The sequence below is a fragment of the Macrosteles quadrilineatus genome, unplaced genomic scaffold (genome assembly GCF_028750875.1).
Source record: "Macrosteles quadrilineatus isolate MER2022 unplaced genomic scaffold, UCM_ALF_1.0 Scaffold_1__1_contigs__length_201487025, whole genome shotgun sequence".
Classification (NCBI taxonomy): domain Eukaryota; kingdom Metazoa; phylum Arthropoda; class Insecta; order Hemiptera; family Cicadellidae; genus Macrosteles; species Macrosteles quadrilineatus.
The window spans coordinates 97,117,634-97,140,241 of NW_026542594.1; the positions used below are offsets into that span (position 1 = coordinate 97,117,634).

The 22,608-nt window shown below is 37.1% G+C and overlaps 1 protein-coding gene across 1 annotated transcript in view; it reads right to left on the reverse strand.

Annotated features, from left to right (window-relative positions):
* LOC128982216 (39S ribosomal protein L16, mitochondrial) overlaps positions 1–10,438 on the reverse strand; it is a 42,363-nt gene extending 31,925 nt beyond the window's left edge. The window contains exons 1-3 of the mRNA XM_054401283.1: positions 10,154–10,438; positions 6,476–6,544; positions 3,660–3,817 (exon numbers count right to left, since the gene is read on the reverse strand). Of these exons, the coding sequence (XP_054257258.1) occupies positions 3,660–3,817; positions 6,476–6,544; positions 10,154–10,211 (285 nt within the window). The 5' untranslated portion in view covers positions 10,212–10,438. The remainder of the gene's footprint in view (positions 1–3,659; positions 3,818–6,475; positions 6,545–10,153) is intronic.
* Between the last annotated feature and the right edge of the window lie 12,170 nt (positions 10,439–22,608).

Genomic DNA, 22,608 nt, shown 5'->3' on the forward strand with positions numbered 1-22,608 from the left:
TATATAATGTTTACTACAAATACCCATATTTTTCTTTGTTATTTGTTATATTCTTATCAATCCAAATTAGCCTAATTAATAAAATAGTGAAAACAATACAGTTACAATTAAACAACACATAATGGAATTAAAAGGCAAACAAAAAAGTCTTATGAAATACAAATTATTGGCCTAGCACTCAAAGGGTTAAATAACTCATTAGATTTAATGAGTACTTAGGTTTGCTGCCAAGGGGAGGGAGAAAAGGTTTTTTTAGATAACATTTTAATAGTACCGGTATAGGTTGGAATAAGCAAACTATCCAAATTTGATCAAAATATATACATAAACAAGCAAACTACAACTGTTTTCTTTTTCTCCATAAGAAACAAATTGGAAAATTTAAATGTACCTAAAGTCGGGACCACGTAAGTTTGCAGTTGGTGGCAGCCAATCACAAGACAAGGCTAGTGTGAGGTTGCCACATCACCCCTTGACAACACTAATTAAAATATACTAAGCAATATTTTCAAATCAGCTGGATTTGGAAACACCGCACGGTTCTCATTGGTTCATTTAAAACCATATGGTAAATAGGCTCCTCCCTCAACTGCAAACTTACGTGGTCCCAACTGTAGTTATTTGAAATTATCTCCGTAGCCTTTAGTTTCAAAACAATGCTTCATTCAATATGCACAATTATATTGTTTGTTTCATAAGCTCTACAAGACGGTTGTAAAGAAAATTTGGCATTATCATGTTTTATGGGTAAAAATTTAAATAAACTTCAAAACTCCATAACACCCAGTTCTCATGAACTGATCTTGCTGGTTTGCGAACTCAATCAAGTATAACCAGCTCTACACATTCCAGTCAAATTCAATAAAAATCTTACCAAAATTATTCAAATTAGAAATTTTCTAAAATATAAGATAGACAAAATCATTGAATGAACTTATTTATAATATTTTTCAAAATTATATACATACATTCAAGAATTTTTTACTCAATAAGAATGAGTTTAGTTTACAAGCTTTCTCAAGCAGCACACAAGCACAATTTAGGCTATACAATAAATATACTTCACCAATCTTCAATCTAGAGTAAAACTTTTAAAATTCGGCATTTAAACATTATCTATATATTAATACGCAAGCAGTTTTCTTTTCACAGTCATAACTCGGTAACGGCTTGACGGATTTTAACGTTTGAGGTGTCAAATTAAAGATATTTTCACGTAGATGTAAATGCAAATACGTCTCAGAATATTGGGAAAGGGCATCACTTAAGTACAGTCAAGGGCTAAAGTTTGGGAACGGCGGTGCTATCTTTTAACACTAGATCAAACCATCAAACTCAATTCCCTTTGTTTACAACTAAACACATGGACGAAGTTTGAAATAGTTTTCAAGTTCACAGACTGCAGGACTTATTACTTCTAGAGCAAAGCCGGAATTTTACATTTTTATTTAAACATCAACAAATTCCCATTAAACATTAAACATTCAAATCACCTGACAACACATTTTATTTGTAATATGTAGTTGAAACTATTTGTAATATGTAGTTGAATTTGTTTACCTAACATCGTATTTTACTGAATTAGAATTATCATGTAGGTTTGGTTACAGTTCGGTGTGATTAAGAGAATGTTTGAAAGTGATTATTTACAGTGCAGTTATCCATTACATTACCATATTATCATGTAATTTTAATATGTATCAAAATTCCTTTGTAGTGTTTTCTGTTGATTGGTTAACTTTCGTATTTTATCTAAATTTAACATTAAATGCCACCAGTAAGACAAAGAACTGTCATTGGCTGGATGAAATGCAAACGTGACCGCTTGCATGAACCTCCCAATTTGACGGATACAGAGTGGCAGTACCGCCGTGGTGATACATACAATCAGTTCGTTTACCCCATTTGTGGAATTCACCATACATTCAGGAACTTATTGGAAACTCCCAATCTGAAAAAAGGACTGTGAGGCTTGGATCCAGAGATTATCTGGATAAAATTCTTCGATTCGATTCCGCCTTTGCCATGGTCACCTCTTAAGCTAATTTTGACGAGAGGGTCACACAGGGGATCTACATTTTCAAGATCCATGACTTGTCTTACCTATCTCTAACCTAAATCCTCAAGAAGGTCATGATCCTGAATAGGCACAGATCTATAAGTACGACGTTTACACTGGAACCCAACAGCACATGTAAAACAATTCAAACTCAAACAAAAAATGCAATGAAAAAATATGCGGGGAATAGGTTCACAATGCCAACCCATTTGCTCAATCTTTTAAAACTGTGGCAGAAATTTGTTGGGACGTGAGCTCTGAGGAGTCAAGTTAGATTCTTATGTGCATAGTAAGAGACAAAAGAAGTGACATCCCTCGCTACAATGATGCTACCTGTATAAATGTCGCAGCTATTTTAAAGCTGAAAACAAAGCACCACCTGGCCAAATAAAACTTGGCTTTTTAAACTAATAGTGTTAAATGTGAATCCGTTCAAGATACGTCGTTAAATTCACTCTTATGATCCCAACCCGAGACTTTGGTTGAGGCACCTAATTTAAAGACGCCCTAAAACAGGACATATCGTAGAAATAATTTAACAATGCAATAGTAGGCCTACGTGTCGTACTGGTTGGCGTCAAGAGAGGGATTTAGCTTGCTGCATTAGGTCTGAAAATCTCACTTTACAGTGTGTGGTTTACATCTACGTTCTAATAGAGGGCACCCGCCTACAGTACATAAGAGATAACCAGTACGAGACCGGGTCTATATTTAAATATTGTACCTTTTATAACTTTTTACAACATAATATTTTTCACATTTCCTTAATCAGTCATAGAAATTACTTTAGAGTGACTCTATGATTGAGGTTTTGCTGTTTATGTTTTTTGTTCTTCATTATTTTATTACAAGTTCCAATTTTGCTCGATTTCGAGCAACAGGTTATCTAGTGACTTTAATTGGGAGTACATGGCAAATTAAGGTCCATAACACAAGCTCCAGTTGCAGCCACGCGAGTTAGTTTACATCTGACACCAGCACCGTGTTTTTTACTTTCCTCATTTTAGCCAGTCCCAGCCAGCCCCTGTACGACATTTAGTTTTGTATTATCAGCCGATAATGATTGAACGGAAACTCTAGAACATGAACCAAATCTACAACATCTAAAACATGTCATAGTGTCAAGTTAAGTTGCTTTGTATTCACTTAGACCCTAAATTATCCTGGAATGTGCATGTAGAGTTTGTATGTAAAAAAATTCGTCATTAACAGTTCCCACACTCCGGACTGCTCGCCTTCTTTACTATACTTCCTTCACCACACCCTACGTCGCGGACATGTTTTCTTCTCTTCCCATAGCATTTTAGGATTGCAGATACCTTAATCTAATCATCATAAACAGTTCCCACAGTCCGGACTGCTCACCTTGACTTCCTTTACCACTTCCTACGTCCCGGACCTGTTTCCTTCCCTCCCCATAGCATTTTAGGATTGCAGATACTTTAATCTAATCGTCATAAACAGTTCCCGCACTCCGGATAGCTCGCCTCAAAGTTACATAAAGTAAGTGCTTTGAGTAATGTTATAGACACTTTAAAGGTAATATTTTTGGAATAGAATGTGAATGTACAATTAACTGATTATTAGAGATGATACTTACAATTATTCCATATTGTTTGTGTATAAGTTTATTATGAACTTCCTCTGGTCCCTTCATAAATTTTAGGTTTTTTTGCATCTTTGGAGGTCTTAAGCCTGGTGGAAAGGTGGGTACTTTGGGTACTACAGTTAATCTCTGTCTTTCTGGGATTTCAATATCTGTAACACAGTTTAAAATGTACACCTATAGGATAGGCCTATACATATATCTGAGAAAACAGACATAAAAGGAGTGCAAAAGTAAAACCAAATCATGCAAATATAAATCAACAAAAACGGCTGAAAGCTAAACCTGACATAAGTGCTGCAGCCTGGGAGTCAAGTATAGAATTACAATGCTTGGGCTTTTGGTTGACCAGTGTTGTTTAATGTTTAGGGGCTATAGCAGGTACAGTTACAGTCAGGGACGTATTTAAGTATCTGCCGCCTCTAGGCAACGAAGTTTGCCACCCGCCCCCTCCACAACTTGTCAGCGCACTCCCCGACCTCACTAATATCACCCCAATGGCCAATACATGCACTGTCAGCTGATTTTGTAGAAAAATAATCGGCAATATTGCATGCTGGATCAACAAATTTAATAACTTTTTGAGCCCTTTTAAGGGGGGTTTATTTTCTGCACAGTTTTTATGCAAAACTTGATTCTGACTTGGGTACACGGAATGCAACATTTTTTTATCCAATCAGTAATTATAATCACGTTTTGCGGTGTGAAATGGCACACAAAACCGTCTGTATACAAGGGTTCTTATAACGCTTTTCATTAAACACTTTTAGTCAGATCCACTTGAGAGATGTGCTATTGGCTTTGAAATGAAACAAATTAATATGTTTACTACCTACCACTATGGCACACCTACACACAAGTATAATTTTTTACTATTAAGGTTAGATAATTTCTGCGTGAGGTTTACACAAAAGAAAATCCTCTTGTCTATTATTAACCTCAAAAAGTGAACATCCGACTTTCTTAAGAGTCTTCATCAGTGATAGCCATATTGGATTTTAGTCCCATAAGAGCAATGTTAACTTTGCAACAGAATTTCTAAAAAAACGTGTAGTGATAAAATAATGATTGACGTGTTAAAATTAAGGTTTAGTGGTCCTCTAGTGAGTGAAGATTTTAGTTTTGCCATTTTCCCTCCACTAAATAAGTTAATGGTCATTAATTAAGCCTTTAATTAAATAATTTATTAAGAAAAGACAACAACAAATATTTGAAATATCATTTCCTTATTCCATAGTACTCTATGTTATAGACCTAATTATGAATTTTCAAAACTATATCTTTATCTTTATAAATAACACCGGCATACTGCTTCAAATGATGGTATGTTCTGTCAAATTTAACATTTCTCTTATGGGACTAAAATCCAATATGGCTACCACTGATGAAGACTCGTCGCTTTCTTCTTCACTTTAATATTGAAGTTAAACGCTCTCATCTCTCCAGTGTCAGCAAACAGCCAGACACAGAGGAGCGTGGCAAGCGGCAGACAATGGTAGGCCTACTAACTTGTCTGCTACCCAGTGAAAAAAATGAGGTTCAGTCTCTGGTCAAGTCTTTCTACCTTTCAGCTAGCGCTGCCGCGTAGTGGCGTATGAAGTAAACAGGGGGAAGTGTTTTCTTTGTTCGCCACTTTGCAACGTCAGACCAATAGAACAGCACGGAAAACTCAGCACAGCTGTGTAATAAGCTATTGACTTTTGTTTGACTTTAATGCGTTCTGAAATAATTTTACACTTAATCAAAATATTTCAAATGGCTGTTTCTTAAAGCCGTTCCCAAAATTATTTGCTAAACTTTTTTTTAGATTAAAACCTCCTTTTTATTTTTCAACCCCTAAACTTTTGCCGCCCTAGGCGGGCGCCTAGTCCGCCTATTCGGAAATATGTCCCTAGTTACAGTACTGGCCGAACAGTTTAATACATAATTTTCTTGGCCAGGAGATATCACCTTAGATTAAGAGTTCCAAAATCCTGTATTGATAATGTCTAGTGTGCAACCCATGGGGACCCGGCCGAATGTTGGAGAATAAAATTATATCCTACTCGAGTTAAAAGCTTCACATAAAACAAACCATGTAACACAGGAAATAACAACTTGCAAAAGATTGTCCTTACTTTAACTTATCCTACGTTTAGGCGTATAAAGGTAGGTAAACATTTGATTTGTATTATATTTTATTAAGATTGGAATGAAAAAAACCCTAATTTTTGTTGTTTTCTATGTGACTAAGTGATTTTGAATTTTGTACAGTTCAACCATTCTTATAGACCAAAAGTGGTCTTATGAACCAAAACAACGATTCACAACTTAATACAAAATTTTAATGCAACATAGATGTAGCCTATGTGATTAAAATCTATTTTAGTTGAAGTTCTAGTGAAGTTTCATAGGTAATTGTTTATAGTTAGGCTTACACCTATCAAAATTTACTATTAATTTTGTTACCGGTAAGTAAAGTTATCTCAGCAATTGAGAGGGGTTTGTTGGGTGGCTTGTTTTATTCTCTAGCCAAGTAACTTTAAAGTTAAAAAGTACGTTTTATAACTCAAAAGCGTTGAATCGGTATATTTCAAAGGAGATGGTTGACAAAAATTTGTTATGAGATTGCCTGCACTTAAGACGCTAAGATGAAACCTTAAAACCCAAAGCCTAAATCTGCCTTGCTACAATAAAATTATCAATGTAAGTTATGCCTATGGTATTAATTAATGCTATAGCCTATGGAACTGTTTCAAACTCATTTGTGTTATATAGGCCAAGGCCTTTAAAAATATCATCAATAACATAATTTGGTATTCCATACTTACGAGAAAAATCTGGAGGAGGACGGAAATTTTTCAACCCTGCAATTTGTATAAGGACTGAAGATTGTTTAACTGAAAGAGAAAATACAAGAATCACAAAGAGAAAAGAGGTTACACAAAAATAATTTATTAAGTTCTAAGACCTATTTGAACCTATATTTTGTAGTTTAGGGTAGGCTATAGGCCTAGTAACGTTTTTCAAGCATACCCTTCTTAAATGAGAAGCTGGCAGGCCTGTCTTTGACCCTGTCAGCGCCCTAGGCACAACTAATAGTAGCGCCCCTTTGCAATACGGTATATAAAACAGGGTGTCCACCAACCGGGAAAGCCGGAAATTATGCGTGAATTTTGTATCCCTACCTGGAATTTTCAATTAACGACGATCGCATATAACCACAGTAATCACGAGAGATGATAATTTATGTCTACACACAGCCGCGAGGGATGATCAGAATTTTGCCGCAATCCTGGAAGACGATGATAATGTCCACACAACCTCAGGAAACAGGCAGAATTTTGCAGCGATTGTGGAAGACGATGATGATCTACACACGACTGTGGAATATGATTAACATTTTTCCGTAATCACGGGAGACGATTACGATGTCTTCACGACTTCGGGAGATTATTACGATGTCTTCAGAACTGCGACAGATACAAGTAATTAGCCTATGATGTCTACACGGCTGATAGGGATGATCAGAATTTTACCACAATCTTGCACACGACAGAAGGAAAAGATCAGAATTTTGTTTCATTCGCAGTAGACGACGATAATCTCCTCTCGACCGCAAGATATATTCATATATTGACGCGATCATGGAAGACAATAATTATGTCTACACGACCGCGGGAAACAGTCTGAATTTTGCCGCTATTGCGGGAGACGTTTACAATGTCTACAAGGCTGCGAGGACGATGATAATGATGTCTACACAGCCTCAAGGGGTTATCAGAAGTTTACCGCAATCACATGCAAATACAATCACCATTCTTTTTTTAGTTTCCAATTTTTTGGCGCCCCCAAAAAACTAAAAAAGCCAATTGCCTCGCGCCCTAGGCACGTATTCAGTGAATCGGCCCTGAAAGCTGGCAGAACCTAATGTCAAATGCAAATGTCTGCTTGTGTGTGGGGAGATTGAGTTTTACCATAAATATCACCCAAGTCTGTTGGACAGCTGACTATGCCCGGGTACACTTCCATATCTGTTGGCACAAACAACCGAATGAAAATATTGATCGATATATCGATTGTTCTATATATCGTTTGGTTAGTTAGGTAAGGTTAACCTAACCTAACCAACCAAACAATATATCGAATTAAACAATCGAATAATCAATATTTCTCATTCGGTTGTTTGTGCTAACAGATATGAAAGTGTACCCCTGTGCCCTCTTTGAACCTACATGTCAAAGATTTGTGTGCTGACAATACGAGGCTCATTCTACCCATAATAGCCTACTTACTTAAGGTGAGAAATTACCTAACATAAGTTAAGTTATGTTGCGTCTGCGTAACTTACCAGTGACAACATTATTGTCCGCGAGAGTAAAGAAGTCCCCTGAGCTCCTGCCTATTCGTAGTTTGAAGGTGTTACGCTTGAACGTTTTGCGCGACAATTAGAGCCGTCTTCACTCTTCACGCGGTATGACGCGTTCATATCAGGTAACACACCATCGACGTCTACACTTTGCCAACATTTCTGGAACGTTAAATTATTGCCCATCCAAGTTTCGTCCAGATAGAAAATTTTCTTATTTTGTTCCCTTAGCTTCCTCATCTATTGCAAATACTTAAACCTCCAAATAATGTCAGGCCTTTCAATCAAACATTTTCTTTTGGAATTGCATTTCTTCCACTTTAACCCCATGTCTTTGAAAAGACGCCGAAGTGCCCATTCGATCCATTTAAAATTAATCCTTTCTCTCAGAACAGATAATAGTTTTTTTCGCTACACTACTGTGAAATAACCTGTTTTCGTTCCATGTTTATCACCTGCGAAAATCCATCATTACATTATTTACTATGGCACAAGAATGTTAACTATCTTTTTTAGATTTTGCCGACGTAAACAAATATTTGGTATTGCTTTATCAACTGTTTAAATTTTCTGAAAAGTAACGTTCAAAACACGAGTGAAAGTGGGTCTATAAATAATGATCAGCCTTCTTGCGTTTTTTCCCGAGTGTACAGAGTTTTTCATTCTGAGTTTGTTTGCAGGTTTTTCTAATTCGTTTAATAGTTTTTTCTGACATTATACAATAGTTTGCGGCACGTTCTGTTGCCTTTTCTATCGGCACTGATCACTTTTTGTCTTTACATTCATTGTCACAACACTCGATCACCCGTCTAATTAAATCCCTCTCTCCACTCTCGTATATATAGTAGCACCACATTTTGTTAAATCCATAGCTGCAAGGACTGTCCAAAACAAAACAGAACTCCAATACGCAAACATACGAGACTGCACTGAATCAAATGACGTGACCGCATGATGATAATCCACTTACCAAAACAAAGATATGAGTAATTATGTTTACAACAGTTGTTTACAGACAGACATCGAGGCGAGGCGCCCAGATGCTTAGCGCCTGCAAATAGTTCGCGATAGCTGCGTATCGCTCTGGCTCAAGAGACTTCTTTACTCTCGCGGACAATAAGTATAACTTAACTTAAGTTTTGGCCTAACAGCAAAGGATTTAATGATGACTCACCACTCACCTCACTAGGCATTTGGGCTATAGCCTACTTAAGGACTGAAATAATCTTAGCCTACAATTAATATCAACAAGGAGACCCATGTGCATGTTGTGCATTTTAATAGGCTAGTATGGAAAAAATGTTTCCTGGGTAAAACAAATTAGTTCAATAACCATGTAACTTAAGTTAGGCCACTTGTGTGAACCTGGCAATAACTAGTGCACGCGCCCGGTAAAATCTATTGCTGGCCGTTTTGCGGAAAAATACGGCCACAAAACTTATTACCGATAATGTCAACAGATAGAGGACACTTTAACGGACACGACAGTATCCGTTACCTGGGGAGTAAGTTAGGGGGGGTAAACTCAGCAATAAGTAGTGCGCGCGCCCGATAAAATCTATTGCCGGCCGTATTGCGGAAAAATACGTCCGCGAGCAATATTAACGATGATGCCAACAGATAGAGGACACTTTAACGGACACGACAGTTTCAACATTATGTACCTGGGGAGTAAGTTAGGGGGGGTAAACTCAGCAATAAGTAGTGCGCGCGCCCGATAAAATCTATTGCCGGCCGTATTGCGGAAAAATATGTCCGCGAGCAATATTAACGATGATGCAAACAGATAGAGGACACTTTAACGGACACGACAGTATCAACATCATGTACCTGGGGAGTAATTTAAGGGGGGTAAAACCAACAATAAGTTGAGCGCGCGCCCGATAAAATCTATTGCTGGCTGTATTGCGGAAAAATACGTCCGCGAGCAATAGGCTGCCGAAAATGTTCAATGTGAACGGTATAACTTATCAGTATACATTCTAGTGTGATTGGATTTGAAATAGGTAACTTATTCTTGCCTTCCTTTTATACTGGAAAACTGAAGATTCCATCTTAGGCCTAACTTAAGTTAGGCCTAGTTCCAAAACAAAGTAAGTAAATTTGGAGACAGATTTCAAAGAAGAGACAACACACTTACCCAAAAACTGATAATTAATCATAGGCCTTGTGGTAAGTAAAAAGTTGGTAAGATACATTTTGCTTTGCTTGTATGCCTAAGTTAAGAGTTCCTCTTTCAAACCCAACTAAAATGAATTAGACCCTAATACATTATTACAGTGGACCAGATATGATCTTAAGTAAATTAACAATACATTTTTGTAAATGAAAAAGCGAATTCTTTGGTTGGTAAAATTAAAACAAGTATAGTATAAAGTGTTTGTTTTAGGTTAACAATAACATTTATTTGACATTCACATCAACGACCACGTGACCACGACGTGACGTCACAACGACTCATGTTTTTTTTGTTTTTTTTTTCTAGTTTGCTTAGCAGGCAAACTAGACCAGACAGGGAGACCAGACAGCGTCGATGTACACTGAGTTGTGGTTGCTTCCAATAGTCATCCTGCAAATTTAGGTTATTTGTTAGTTTACAAATTGTTATTGAACATGAATGTGCACAATCAATGAATGATTTATGTTGATATTTTGTCATTGTTTTTGTTAATGTACCTAATTATGTTATTAAAGATAGGATGATCTAAAAGGTTCAAGGGATTCTTAAGGATGGCAGAGATAGGTGATCTTCTTTGCGAGGGGCCCATCAGGCATACCTAACCACCCAGAAAGAGGGGAGGAGGGCCACGGATTAAGAAACCCAAGAGTGGACAGCATAAATGTGATTCTGTGTGTTTGTGTTTCATTGTTCTTTTAAATCGCTTTTCCTATTTCCTTCAAATAATTGTTTATTTCCTTGTAAATGTTATCATTTCCAGATTTTAGGGCTTATTGTAGGTTGTTTCCATACTTTCTAAATGTTTCTTTAGGAGTTTTTCTCTGAAATAATTATAATTTGGGCAGCCCCAAAATAGATGCTGCAACGATTCATCTTCTCCTTGAGTAAATTTCAAGCAAAGTGGGGTAAAGTACATGTTCTTGGTGCCGTGTTTCCCCCGGACGTGCGTGAGGCGGACAGTGCGTGAGCCGGACAAAACTGGTTCGGGTGGGTAATTGAACGGACGTCTCCCTGCATCTACCCGGCTCGCGGGGAATATCCCCGTTACCGAATCGTCCGAGGAATTATCGCGTTTTGCCTCCTAGCGCCCAGTTCTTTCAACCACACCTAAACTACCGAAGCAATATAGCTCTGATTTTGTAGGTTAATAGCTAAGAGACTAAGTTTTATCTATAACTAGCAGAGTACCCGTCCTTCGTACGGGGTTTGCATATAAGTATAAATGTTTATTGCAGTTATGGGAGAAGACGCGGTTTGAGACAATTTGGTCTTTTAATTTATACTGTATCCTATAGTGTAACACACATCTACCATAGCCATAATGTTCTACCACTGCACCTAAACCATGGAAAAAAGTAAAGTTCTCATTGTGTACCACAACTTTTTGTTGCTAGTTGGTTCAAATTAGCTGTGGTCATAAATGCAAAAAGCATAATAGTGCTGTACCCTATTGGCAAGCCTTATAACTTTTTAATGCTATTTAATATCAAAGAACCAACTTGTGCAGTTGAAAAGGCTGACAAAATTCTTTAATTTCTTTAAATATGAATACTCATAAGGTTAACATGAGACACTCCATGGCCAGAGCCATTGGGGCGGAGCCTGAAAGGATTTTTGAGGTAAGAATATGTCTATATGTTAATCGGGAATGTCAGCTATCGTCATACCAAATTTCAACCTTGTCGGTTTAGTATTCTTCGCGTTTACTTGTCACAAACATCCATCCATCCATACATCCATATACATCCAAACTTTCTTACTTATAATATTTAGTCGGATAAGTAAACTTTTGTAATATTGCTCGTTTATGAATAGATTTTCTTTAAACTTGGCAAATTTATTTATTTCATACTAAGCTAATAATATTTTTCTAAAAATCACACTTCGTTACCCTCCCTGTAGGCAGCAAACCTAGGTACTCGTTAAACCTAACGTTATTGAATTAGATTGAATTGAAAATAAAGCCACACAAATGGAAATTTGCTTTGGCTGAAGGTTTGCTGCGGTGGGGGTATTATGGAATTGTAATTTATGTAGAAAGAAGACTTTGTGGTAGTACATGATTTCTAATGCATATAAGATACTAAATAAATCAATCCCGTTGGTCACAATTAGTTGTGCCGGTCAGCCGGTCGCTTGTTATTTTACTGAACTACTACTGCAAATCAGCGCTACTATTCGTATTTGCTAGCAGCTATACCCGTGCCTTGCAACGGGGTCAGTATGCAAAAGATACACATAGGTTCTTTGAAAATGCCAAATGGTTTCACTCCTACCATTTAATTTAGAAACAAAATTTAACTGTATTACTTAACTTGATAATAGTACGTTTTTGTTAACTCATACTGTTAATACTTATTTAGGCTCGGCCTACCTACGATACAAAACCAATGATGGATTTAAAGGTATAATAAAAGAAACCAAAAAATAGAAAAAAGGGAAAATATAAATAAATATGGAAAATTATGGGTAATTTTCTAACATATTTTTGTGAAATTATAATCAGGCAAATGGAAATTCGCTCAGCCTATAGATTTGCTGCGGCAGGGGATTATATATTACTGGTTTACACAAAAATAATTCAAAGAAATTAACCTCATAAAACTCACGATAAGGGCCTAGGTTGATACGGCAATGATTATAGAATATTAATTAGTTCCTATACCGGTATCTAAATGATTTTTTTACAACAAATTTTTCCCAGTAAAACATTATTACAGCATTTCACAAATATTAGAACAGACTCATAATAGATCATAAACATAAACAAATGAAGTAACTGAAAGAATCATATACTTATGAAATCACATTAACATATTATGGTTTGACAGCTCCATTTAAGTAATGTTAAATAATGTTTACAATAGGGCTAGTGACATCATTATTTTAAATTTATAATCCTTACCCTCTCTGTTCTAACATTCGTGCAGTATTTAATTTGTTTGAACCAGCTGTGTGGCATTGTGAAATCAAAATTCATTTGACAGTTTGTTAGTTCTGCTTGTTTACATTTTTGAGCTTTGTAGGTTTGTTCTTTGTTACCGTGGATACCATCAATCAATATTTACTTTTAAATCTCTCACCTCAAATTTTTGAAAGCCCACGGGGCAGAGCCCTAGGACAATATCGAAGCGGGAATAGTTCTATATGTATCCTCGGAGCTGTAGCTACAGTTGTGTGCAATTTGAGCCCAGTCGGTTCAGTAGTTTTTGAGATTATCTCATACAAACACACAGACACCACCTCATCTATATAATAGTATATATCCTTGTATGTATAATACGTGAAGGCAATTTCTACGAAACACTACTCCTCCGTTAATAATGGACGGATTTTTACAAACGACGTGTCAAAATAAAGTATTTTTTGTGTAGACACCCCGTTCACCAATACCTGTAATAAAAGTCCCCTGGCTTTTCCCCACAGGCCATCAATGTTGGAGTTTCTCCCATAAGATTAACATGGGTGAATCTAAATATTTAATTGGAAACTTTGTCCCCACTAATTTGAGAGAACGGCTCGGCGTAGAAACTTGGTAGAGGTGTCCAAAGAAAGGTCTTGGTCTGTAGATGAGTTATCAAAAGAAAAACTAAGCAAACTCCCTTAGGACTCTGCCCCAGAAGCCTTTAAAGATCCCTCCACAGAGCTGTTTACATTTTGGCCATGTGAATAATACTTTTTAATGAAACAGCTGTTCATTTTTAAATTGTATTTCAAACAACACACATTTATTGGGAGTTACTGAATTCTACCAAATAATTATTTGCAATGTTATTTTCTGATTAAACAAATAGTTATTTGTGTAACTAGTGGTGAAAGTGGCACTTTGCTGCACACGAGAGCAATGTTTACGCACGAGCTGCAGGCGAGTGCGGAATGATCTCGAGTGCAGCAAAGGCCTTTTTCACTCGTGTTACACATTATATTTTTCCTACAGTCACTATAAAGCATATAAATAATTAGTCTTTCAAACACTATACAACACGTTTTTAGGTTCAGCTGGCAACACAAATGGTGCCCTAGAGAATGTAGTACCCGCGGTCCGTATCACTCCGCTATTTTTCCTCGGCAAGAAATGTGCTCCACGTTTTGAGAATATAGTTCCGTATGTTTTTGTAATTTGAAGTGGTTTCCGCGCCTAAAAAAATGCTTTAAAGGTATTTTCTTGTTTATTAAGATCGTAGGAACGTTTTAAAAACGTTTAAAAGAAAAGTCCAGAAAGTTCAGAAATACCGAAACTATAAACACGAAATGACAGGTTAAATCGTAGTTATAATAGTCAATCAGCTGCTCATAGTATTATTATCTTTAAGTGTTGCCAACCTATTTCCAAGCTTACACGGATTACGTGCATAATAGAACCACGCTGTTTTGTGTTGTTTCGTTGGAATCCTGATGTGCGGCAAAGTATAAACCGTACGGCAAAGTATAAACCGTACGGCAAAGTATAAATATGCAGCAATTAGCAGCTTTCTGTACTATAAACAGTACAAGGAAGCCAACTTTGTCGGGTGACTGTAGGAAAAATTGATTTTCTTCTTTATCATGTCATGTTTTGCAACGTTCCATTACGAAATCAGTGGAAAATCCTTTTATCACAGCAATTCTTAAATTATTTCTTATTGAACTATCTTATATCTATTGTACGGGTAGGTGTCTGCTTTTTCACCATTTTTGCCTACATTACATTTTATCATATTATTCTACACATATCAAATATTTATGTGGAAATATCTGCTCTTATCGTGTCTAATAAAATCCAAACATAGAAACCTTGCCTAAAATGGTACCCATCTTGAAAAAAATATTTGCACCTGCCTTTGTTACGGACTTTGGCACACTGGTTTGGTAACATTATTGAACATAACACGACGTTTTGGCTGTAAAATATGGCACAAAGAGAAAATACTATTTAAGCAGCTACTCTCATGACAAAAAGGCCATATTCCTTTTAAACTAGATCACATAATCCTTTATAAGATACGTTGATTAACAATATGTAAACGTCAATATATACGTAACAGCCAATTTACAGTATTTTTGCTTTTTGGAAATGTCCCATTGCTATGTCATTTGCATTATTTGTTGTCAATGTAACCGCATGACCATATGAACTAGAAGGCCCCTAACAGTTCAAGAATAAAAGCCAACTTCACTTCAAGTATTCCACTACACCTAACATTCCGTAGAGAGAATATATTGACAACTTTATGGATAAGGCTGAGACAACTAACTGACATCCCCCATGTCAAGGAATTCCAGCAGTAAACCACAATCAATTTCTCAAAAATATGCTAGAGGGTTCATTCATTAGCACAGAAGTACGATATGAACTGACGCGACGTGACGAAGGAAAAATGAAACTTACACTGTAACGGATATACCCCTTTGAAGTTAGAATATGCCTTCCCAAACATTATTTTCTTTTGAAATAAAACCATGTTACAAATCACGGAAGTGTTTAACTACAAAAGATCCACCAATACGATTTTAATACTGTTTAAAAGTTCTTCCTAAGAAAGAGATACAATATAACATACTAATAATAACACCGATGACGTACGGTATGGGGAATATGTTATTCATCAACAAAATTTGGCAACTAACGCAATTAATATCATTATTGTTGTTACACTTATTACTCTTAAAACAATGCTAAATGCTCAAAATGTGTATATTTCACCCAATTTATTGCAGTTAGATGAATTAAGGTAAGCCTTGAAGAAAGTAACCGTAGATTTCGACGGGTTTCACCTAGTAGATTTATAATAACCCAATTACAGTAACATGTAGGCCTATTCACCTCTGGTTACTCCCCGTGGCCGTCAAAATTTTAAATGTTAACATTTTAGAAGGGTTAGACAAATCATGAAACTCTAAAACGCTGTGGAATCCAACCAAAAATAAGGTAGAAAATAGAATTTAAGACAAACATTCGGTGATTGGCTCACACATCTACATGTTTTTTTAGTTAAAAAATGGCGACAGCTGGTCCATATAGATGGGATGTTTCCTTCAGTACCCAATAGTGAATACGGTGTACATTACATGTTTTGGTCGAGTTTTCGACCACCGGACGACCACTAGTATTATTTAATTTATAGATCACTTGACTTGATTAAAGTAAAGCCATAGATCAAACATACTCCCCTAGTAGATTTCTCATCCCGTATGGAACAGCTGAAGCCGGTGCATAACCAAACAGTAAAGCACAAATCCTTAAATTAACCCTAAAATAATAAAAAAATCCGTCGACACTAACGCACGCAGTGTCGCCGAACATGAACTAGACACGAAAGACGAGCTTCAAAATTTAAATGGGATAATAAGTCTACTAGTGGTTGGTTAGTCAATGGTTTCACCTAGAACAAAATAGGCTTACGCGCAAAACTGGGGTTTTGAGTGTTCGTATTTTTGATTTCCAATGGACATAGGCACGTTTCAAGTAATTAAAAGCCTTCTCAAGCTTGTAGAGAATACATCAAAATAGTTTCATCGTGATCTGTTTGTTCGTTTTCCCGTCGAAGAGAGCGTAAAATAACATCTTGTGCGTCACAGACAGACAGGCAGAAATTGAGTAAGCACGCGTTTCTGCTTTCCTATCGTATGACTCGTTCCATACGATGAAACTAACCGAAACATTTATCATTCTAAGCCATGTACAGACAAAACTCTAATTTTAGCGAAGTAGTGGTGTACCCAGAATATGACCCCACTTTCGGCGTTTTAGAGGCACTTTTACGGCACTTTTTATAGGGGAAAAATGAGAAAAATGAGTGGCTCATTTTTTGGCCACTTTTTTAAAGACCCAGCTCTCGACCTATACACCTCTATATAAATATTATACTTTTTTAATACTGAAAAACACGTCTGGAATATGGCTCATTTTTTTGGCCACTTTTTTAAAGACCCGGCTCTCGGCACGCGAACTCGGGCGCGCTCCTGGTCGCAGGTGTGCTCTAGGCATGCTCTCGACCCATGGCGTGCTCCCGGTCGCGGGCGTGCTCTTGGCATGCTCTTGACCCATGGCGTGCTCCATGCTATGGTCGGGCTCCTGCCCCATGCTCCCGCTCCTGACTCTAATGAATGACTGAGTGTAACCCAATGACCCAAATCAAAACTAATTGTTAATTGTCTCTGCCTGTCTGGCGCCAGTCTGTCTGGGGCAGGTTTTTTTGACAATTTTTGGGTATAAAAGGGGGAGATTCTATCGTATCCTCACTCACTTGGACCACCTCGCCCACCTGGACTACCTCGCCCGCCTGGACCACCTCGCTCGCCTGGACTACCTCGCCCGCCTGGACCACCTCACCCGCCTGGACTACCTCGCCCGCCTGGACTACCTCACCCGCCTGGACCACCTCGCCCGCCTGGACCACCTCGCCCGCCTGGACCACCTCGCCCACCTGGACTACCTCGCCCGCCTGGACCACCTCGCTCGCCTGGACTACCTCGCCCGCCTGGACCACCTCGCCCGCCTGGACCACCTCGCCCGCCTGGACCACCTCACCCGCCTGGACCACCTCGCTCGCCTGGACTACCTCGCCCGCCTGGACCACCTCACCCGCCTGGACTACCTCGCCCGCCTGGACTACCTCGCCCGCCTGGACTACCTCACCCGCCTGGACCACCTCACCCGCCTGGACTACCTCGCCCGCCTGGACTATCTCGTCCGCCTGGACCACCTCGCCCGCCTGGACCACCTCGCTCGCCTGGACCACCTCACCCGCCTGGACTACCTCGCCCGCCTGGACTACCTCGCCCGCCTGGACTACCTCACCCGCCTGGACCACCTCGCCCGCCTGGACCACCTCGCCCGCCTGGACCACCTCACCCGCCTGGACCACCTCACCCGCCTGGACCACCTCGCCCGCCTGGACCACCTCACCCGCCTGGACTACCTCGCCCGCCTGGACTACCTCACCCGCCTGGACCACCTCGCCCGCCTGGACCACCTCGCCCGCCTGGACCACCTCACCCGCCTGGACTACCTCGCCCGCCTGGACTACCTCGCCCGCCTGGACCACTTTGATCATCACCTGAATCTTCTTGTTTTAACATGTAAGCTAGACTAGTGTAGGCCTAATATATTGTCGCGTGTCGGGTCATGGGATCAATTGGTTGTGACCAATTGATGCTTGTATTCATACTCTGTATTTCTTTTAGTTTGAAGCTTAGTTTCTTTTAGTTCTTTTAGTTGAATTTAGTTTTGATTTAGAAAATTATAATTGCCAAATCTAATTGTGTGAAATAATTTTGAATATTAAAAATATAAAATTAATATTCAAAATTATTATTCTTATTAAATGAAGTTTTTAAAATGTAATTTCTACTATATATAGAAGATGTCAACCTAGTTTTTTAGTTATATGTCAATTGTTTGCTGCTTCTCTATCCAAAATGTAACCTTATTTTGTTATTACTATTTTTAAGCGAGTCAAAAGTGTGTACAAGTTATTTTTTTAAAACTTAGCCGAATCTCAATCACTGGGGACTTTGAGTTAAAAGTGTGTACAAGTTATTTTTTTAAAACTTAGCCGAATCCCAATCACTGGGGACTTTGAGTCAAAAGTGTGTACAAGTTATTTTTTTAAAACTTAGCCGAATCTCAATCACTGGGGACTTTGAGTCAAAAGTGTGTACAAGTTATTTTTTTAAAACTTAGCCGAATCTCAATCACTGGGGACTTTGAGTCAAAAATATGTACAAGTTATTTTTTTAAAACTTAGCCGAATCTCATTCACTGGGGACTTTGAGTCAAAAGTGTGTACAAGTTATTTTTTTAAAACTTAGCCGAATACCAATCACTGGGGACTTTGAGTCAAAAGTGTGTACAAGTTATTTTTTTTAAAACTTAGCCGAATCTCAATCACTGGGGACTTTGAGTCAAAAATATATACAAGTTATTTTTTTTAAACTTAGCCGAATCTCAATCTCTATATAATTTTTTCATAGGTAGTCTTCTCTATATAACTAACACTAACTCTGTATAAATGTAGACTCAGCATTCTGCTAAAAAGAGTTTTTATTTAAGATTTAGAATTTAGTTTTGATTTAGAAAATTTTAATTGCCAAATATCTTCTAATATATAAAATTCTCGTGTCACAGTGTTTGTCTGCAAACTCCTCCGGAACGACTTCACCCATCGTAATGAAATTTGGTGTGTAAATTCTGTAGGTATGCGAATCGGACGTAAACTATTTCCCGTTTCGAAATTCTTAAAAGGGCTCCGCCCCAGTGGCTCTGGAGTTTCCCATGTTAACCTTATGAGAAATGTAATTAATGATCCTTACCAGCTGTTTCAATTAAACAAGTTGGTTCTGTTCTATGATGTTCAATAGCATTAAAGTTACAAGGATTACCAACAGGGTGCAGCACTATTATTTCTTTTACATTTATGACAACAGCTAATTTGCAACCAAAAGGTGAGTGAGCGTAGCGAACGAACTTCAACCTGGAGGCGAGTGAGCGTAGCGAACGAGCTAACCTGGAGGCGAGTTAGCGTAGCGAACGAGCTCCAACCTAAAGGCAAGTGAGCGCAGCGAACGAGCTCCAACCCAAAGGTGAGTGAGCGTAGCGAACGAACTTCAACCAGGACGTGATTGAGCGATACGAACGAGATCATCTTGAAAATTAAACGTAACGGTACTTTCTTTCCATCGGTCTGTCTTAGGGGAAACCTATAACTTAGGCGATACGAAGTTCGCCGGGTCAGCTAGTTATTGTATAAAATTGTTTTGAATATTAAAATTTAGAATTATGATTTGAATTATTACTTCTCATTAATTTAAATTGTAAAAATGTAATTTCTACTATATAGAAGATGCCAACCTATTTTTTAATTTCATATATAAAAATGAAGACCACATGTCAACATTGTTTTGCATCGCTCTCCAAAAAAAGCAACCTTATTCGCCATTACAAATTGATACATCAAATGAAGGTATGTAAACTATGTGATTTAATCTGTGATAGTAACATAGCTCTAAAATCTCATATATTACAAACTCATAAGACTTGTAATTTCTGTAAAAGAAATGTTGTTGGACATTTTAGAAGACACATCAATTCTTGTAACAAATGTCCATATACAATGATTAAATTTGTCGGCGAATCGATTAAAACTGAACTTAAAAGTACTCTTCAGTCTTGTCCTCTACCGATAAAATGGACTTTAGTAAGGAGAATCAAATTTATAAAATATTCAATGGATCAAAACGGAAAATTAGTTAATGAGAAAGAATGTATTGCAGATTTTAGAAGCCTTACTATCCTAACCATTGAGAAGAGAGATTTAAAGCATCAAATTGAAAATGCTCTTTTAAAGATTGACACTTCCATGCACAAATACCAAGCCGAAGGTAGTGGATGGATATATGACTATACTAAATATTGGCAGTTGCACGTTTACAAGTATAAGCCCCTAACTCCAAAGTCATATATCCCCACACCAAAAAGTATTAAATTGACAAAAGCAGTTTTAAATATAAAGAATGCTGATAATAAATGCTTTCTTTGGTCAATTTTAGCAGCTTTACATCCAAGGAACTCCAATGAACATGCTGAAAGGGTATCGAAATATGCACCCTATGAAAATCAGTTAAATATGACAAACATAAAGTATCCTGTTAAAATATCTGATATAGATAAATTTGAAAGACAAAATAATATAAGTGTTAATGTATTTGGAGTTGAAGACCGAAAATTTATATATCCATTAAGAAGAACCAAACTGAATAGTAATACTCATATAGATCTATTATTATTACAACAAGGTCGTAAATCACATTACTGTTTAATTCGTGATTTTAATAGGTTAATGCTGCGGTCTACAAAAGATAACCGTAAAAAGCATTTTTGCAAGTTGTGTTTGCAACATTTTTACACTAATGATATATTAGAACGTCATGCAACATATTGTAAAAACTTTGATGCCCAACGAGTGGAAATGTCTAAACAAGATACATTACAATTTAAAAATTATAAATATCAACTTAAAGCCCCATTTGTGATTTATGCTGATTTTGAGTGCTTTATAAACTCCAATATACATATTCCATCGGGATTTGCATTCGTTGTAGTGAAAGAGTCTAAGATTATTTCTGAAGTGTTATATAGTGGCACAAATGTTATGGATGTGTTTTTTGAAAGGTTGTTTGAGACTTATGACTTCATTAAAAGTCAAATGGCAATATATATTCCCCTTGTAATGACTCCTGAGCAAGAGGCATCTTTCCAAAACTCAACACATTGTCATATTTGTGAAAAGCCTCTATATTTTGATAGGGTACGAGAACATTGTCATTCAAATGGCCAATACCGTGGAGCTGCCCACAATGATTGTAATTTAAACTATAAAGTAACAAAGAAAATACCAGTATTCTTCCATAACTTGAAAAATTACGATGGACATTTAATAATGCAACACTTGGGAAAGTTTAATCGTAAATTAAATTGCATAGCCAAAGATATGGAAAAGTACATTTCATTCTCTGTTGATGATTTAGTATTTTTTGATTCCTATAACTTTCTGTCCCTTCCATTATACAAATTAGCTTCCAATTTAAATACATTTAGATTCATAGACAATCCACTACTACAACGCAAAGGCGTATTTCCCTATGAATATATGACAGGACCAGATAAGTTTGCAGAGTCTCACTAAAGAACATATTTCTCCCATCGAATATGAACATGCTAAAAATGTCTGGACCCATTTTAATATCAACAATTTACAAGAATATCATGATTTATATCTTAAAACAGATGTATTGCTACTGGCTGATGTGTTTGAGACATTTAGAGACCTGTGTTTAAAAGATTACAAACTTGACCCCGTACATATGTATTCACTTCCTGGATTAACATGGGAGGCCTGTCTTAGAATGACTGGCATAAAATTACAATTATTTCAAGATATTGACATGCATTTGTTCATAGAAAGTGCAATCAGAGGAGGAGTCAGTATGATTTCCACACGTTACGCTAAAGCCAATAATAGATATATGGGCGAACATTATGATCCCTATCAAGAAAGTGTGTATTTAATATATTTAGATTGTAACTCGCTATACTCCACAGCTATGTGTGAGACACTACCCGTGGATGGATTTCGTTGGACGAATGAGATAGACTACAAAATATACAAAAACAATCAAAATTATGAGTTTGGATATATTTTAGAAGTTGATTTAAAATATGATAAAAGCTTAAATGATTTACATAATGATTATCCATTAGCACCTGAGAAAATGAATGGCAAATTAATACCTAATTTAAATGACAAAACTAAATATATTTTACATTATAAAGCATTACAAAAATATGAGGAATTGGGTTTGGTTGTTATAAAATACCATAGAATTTTAAAATTTAGACAGTCCAAATGGCTTGCACCCTATATTAATTTTAATAT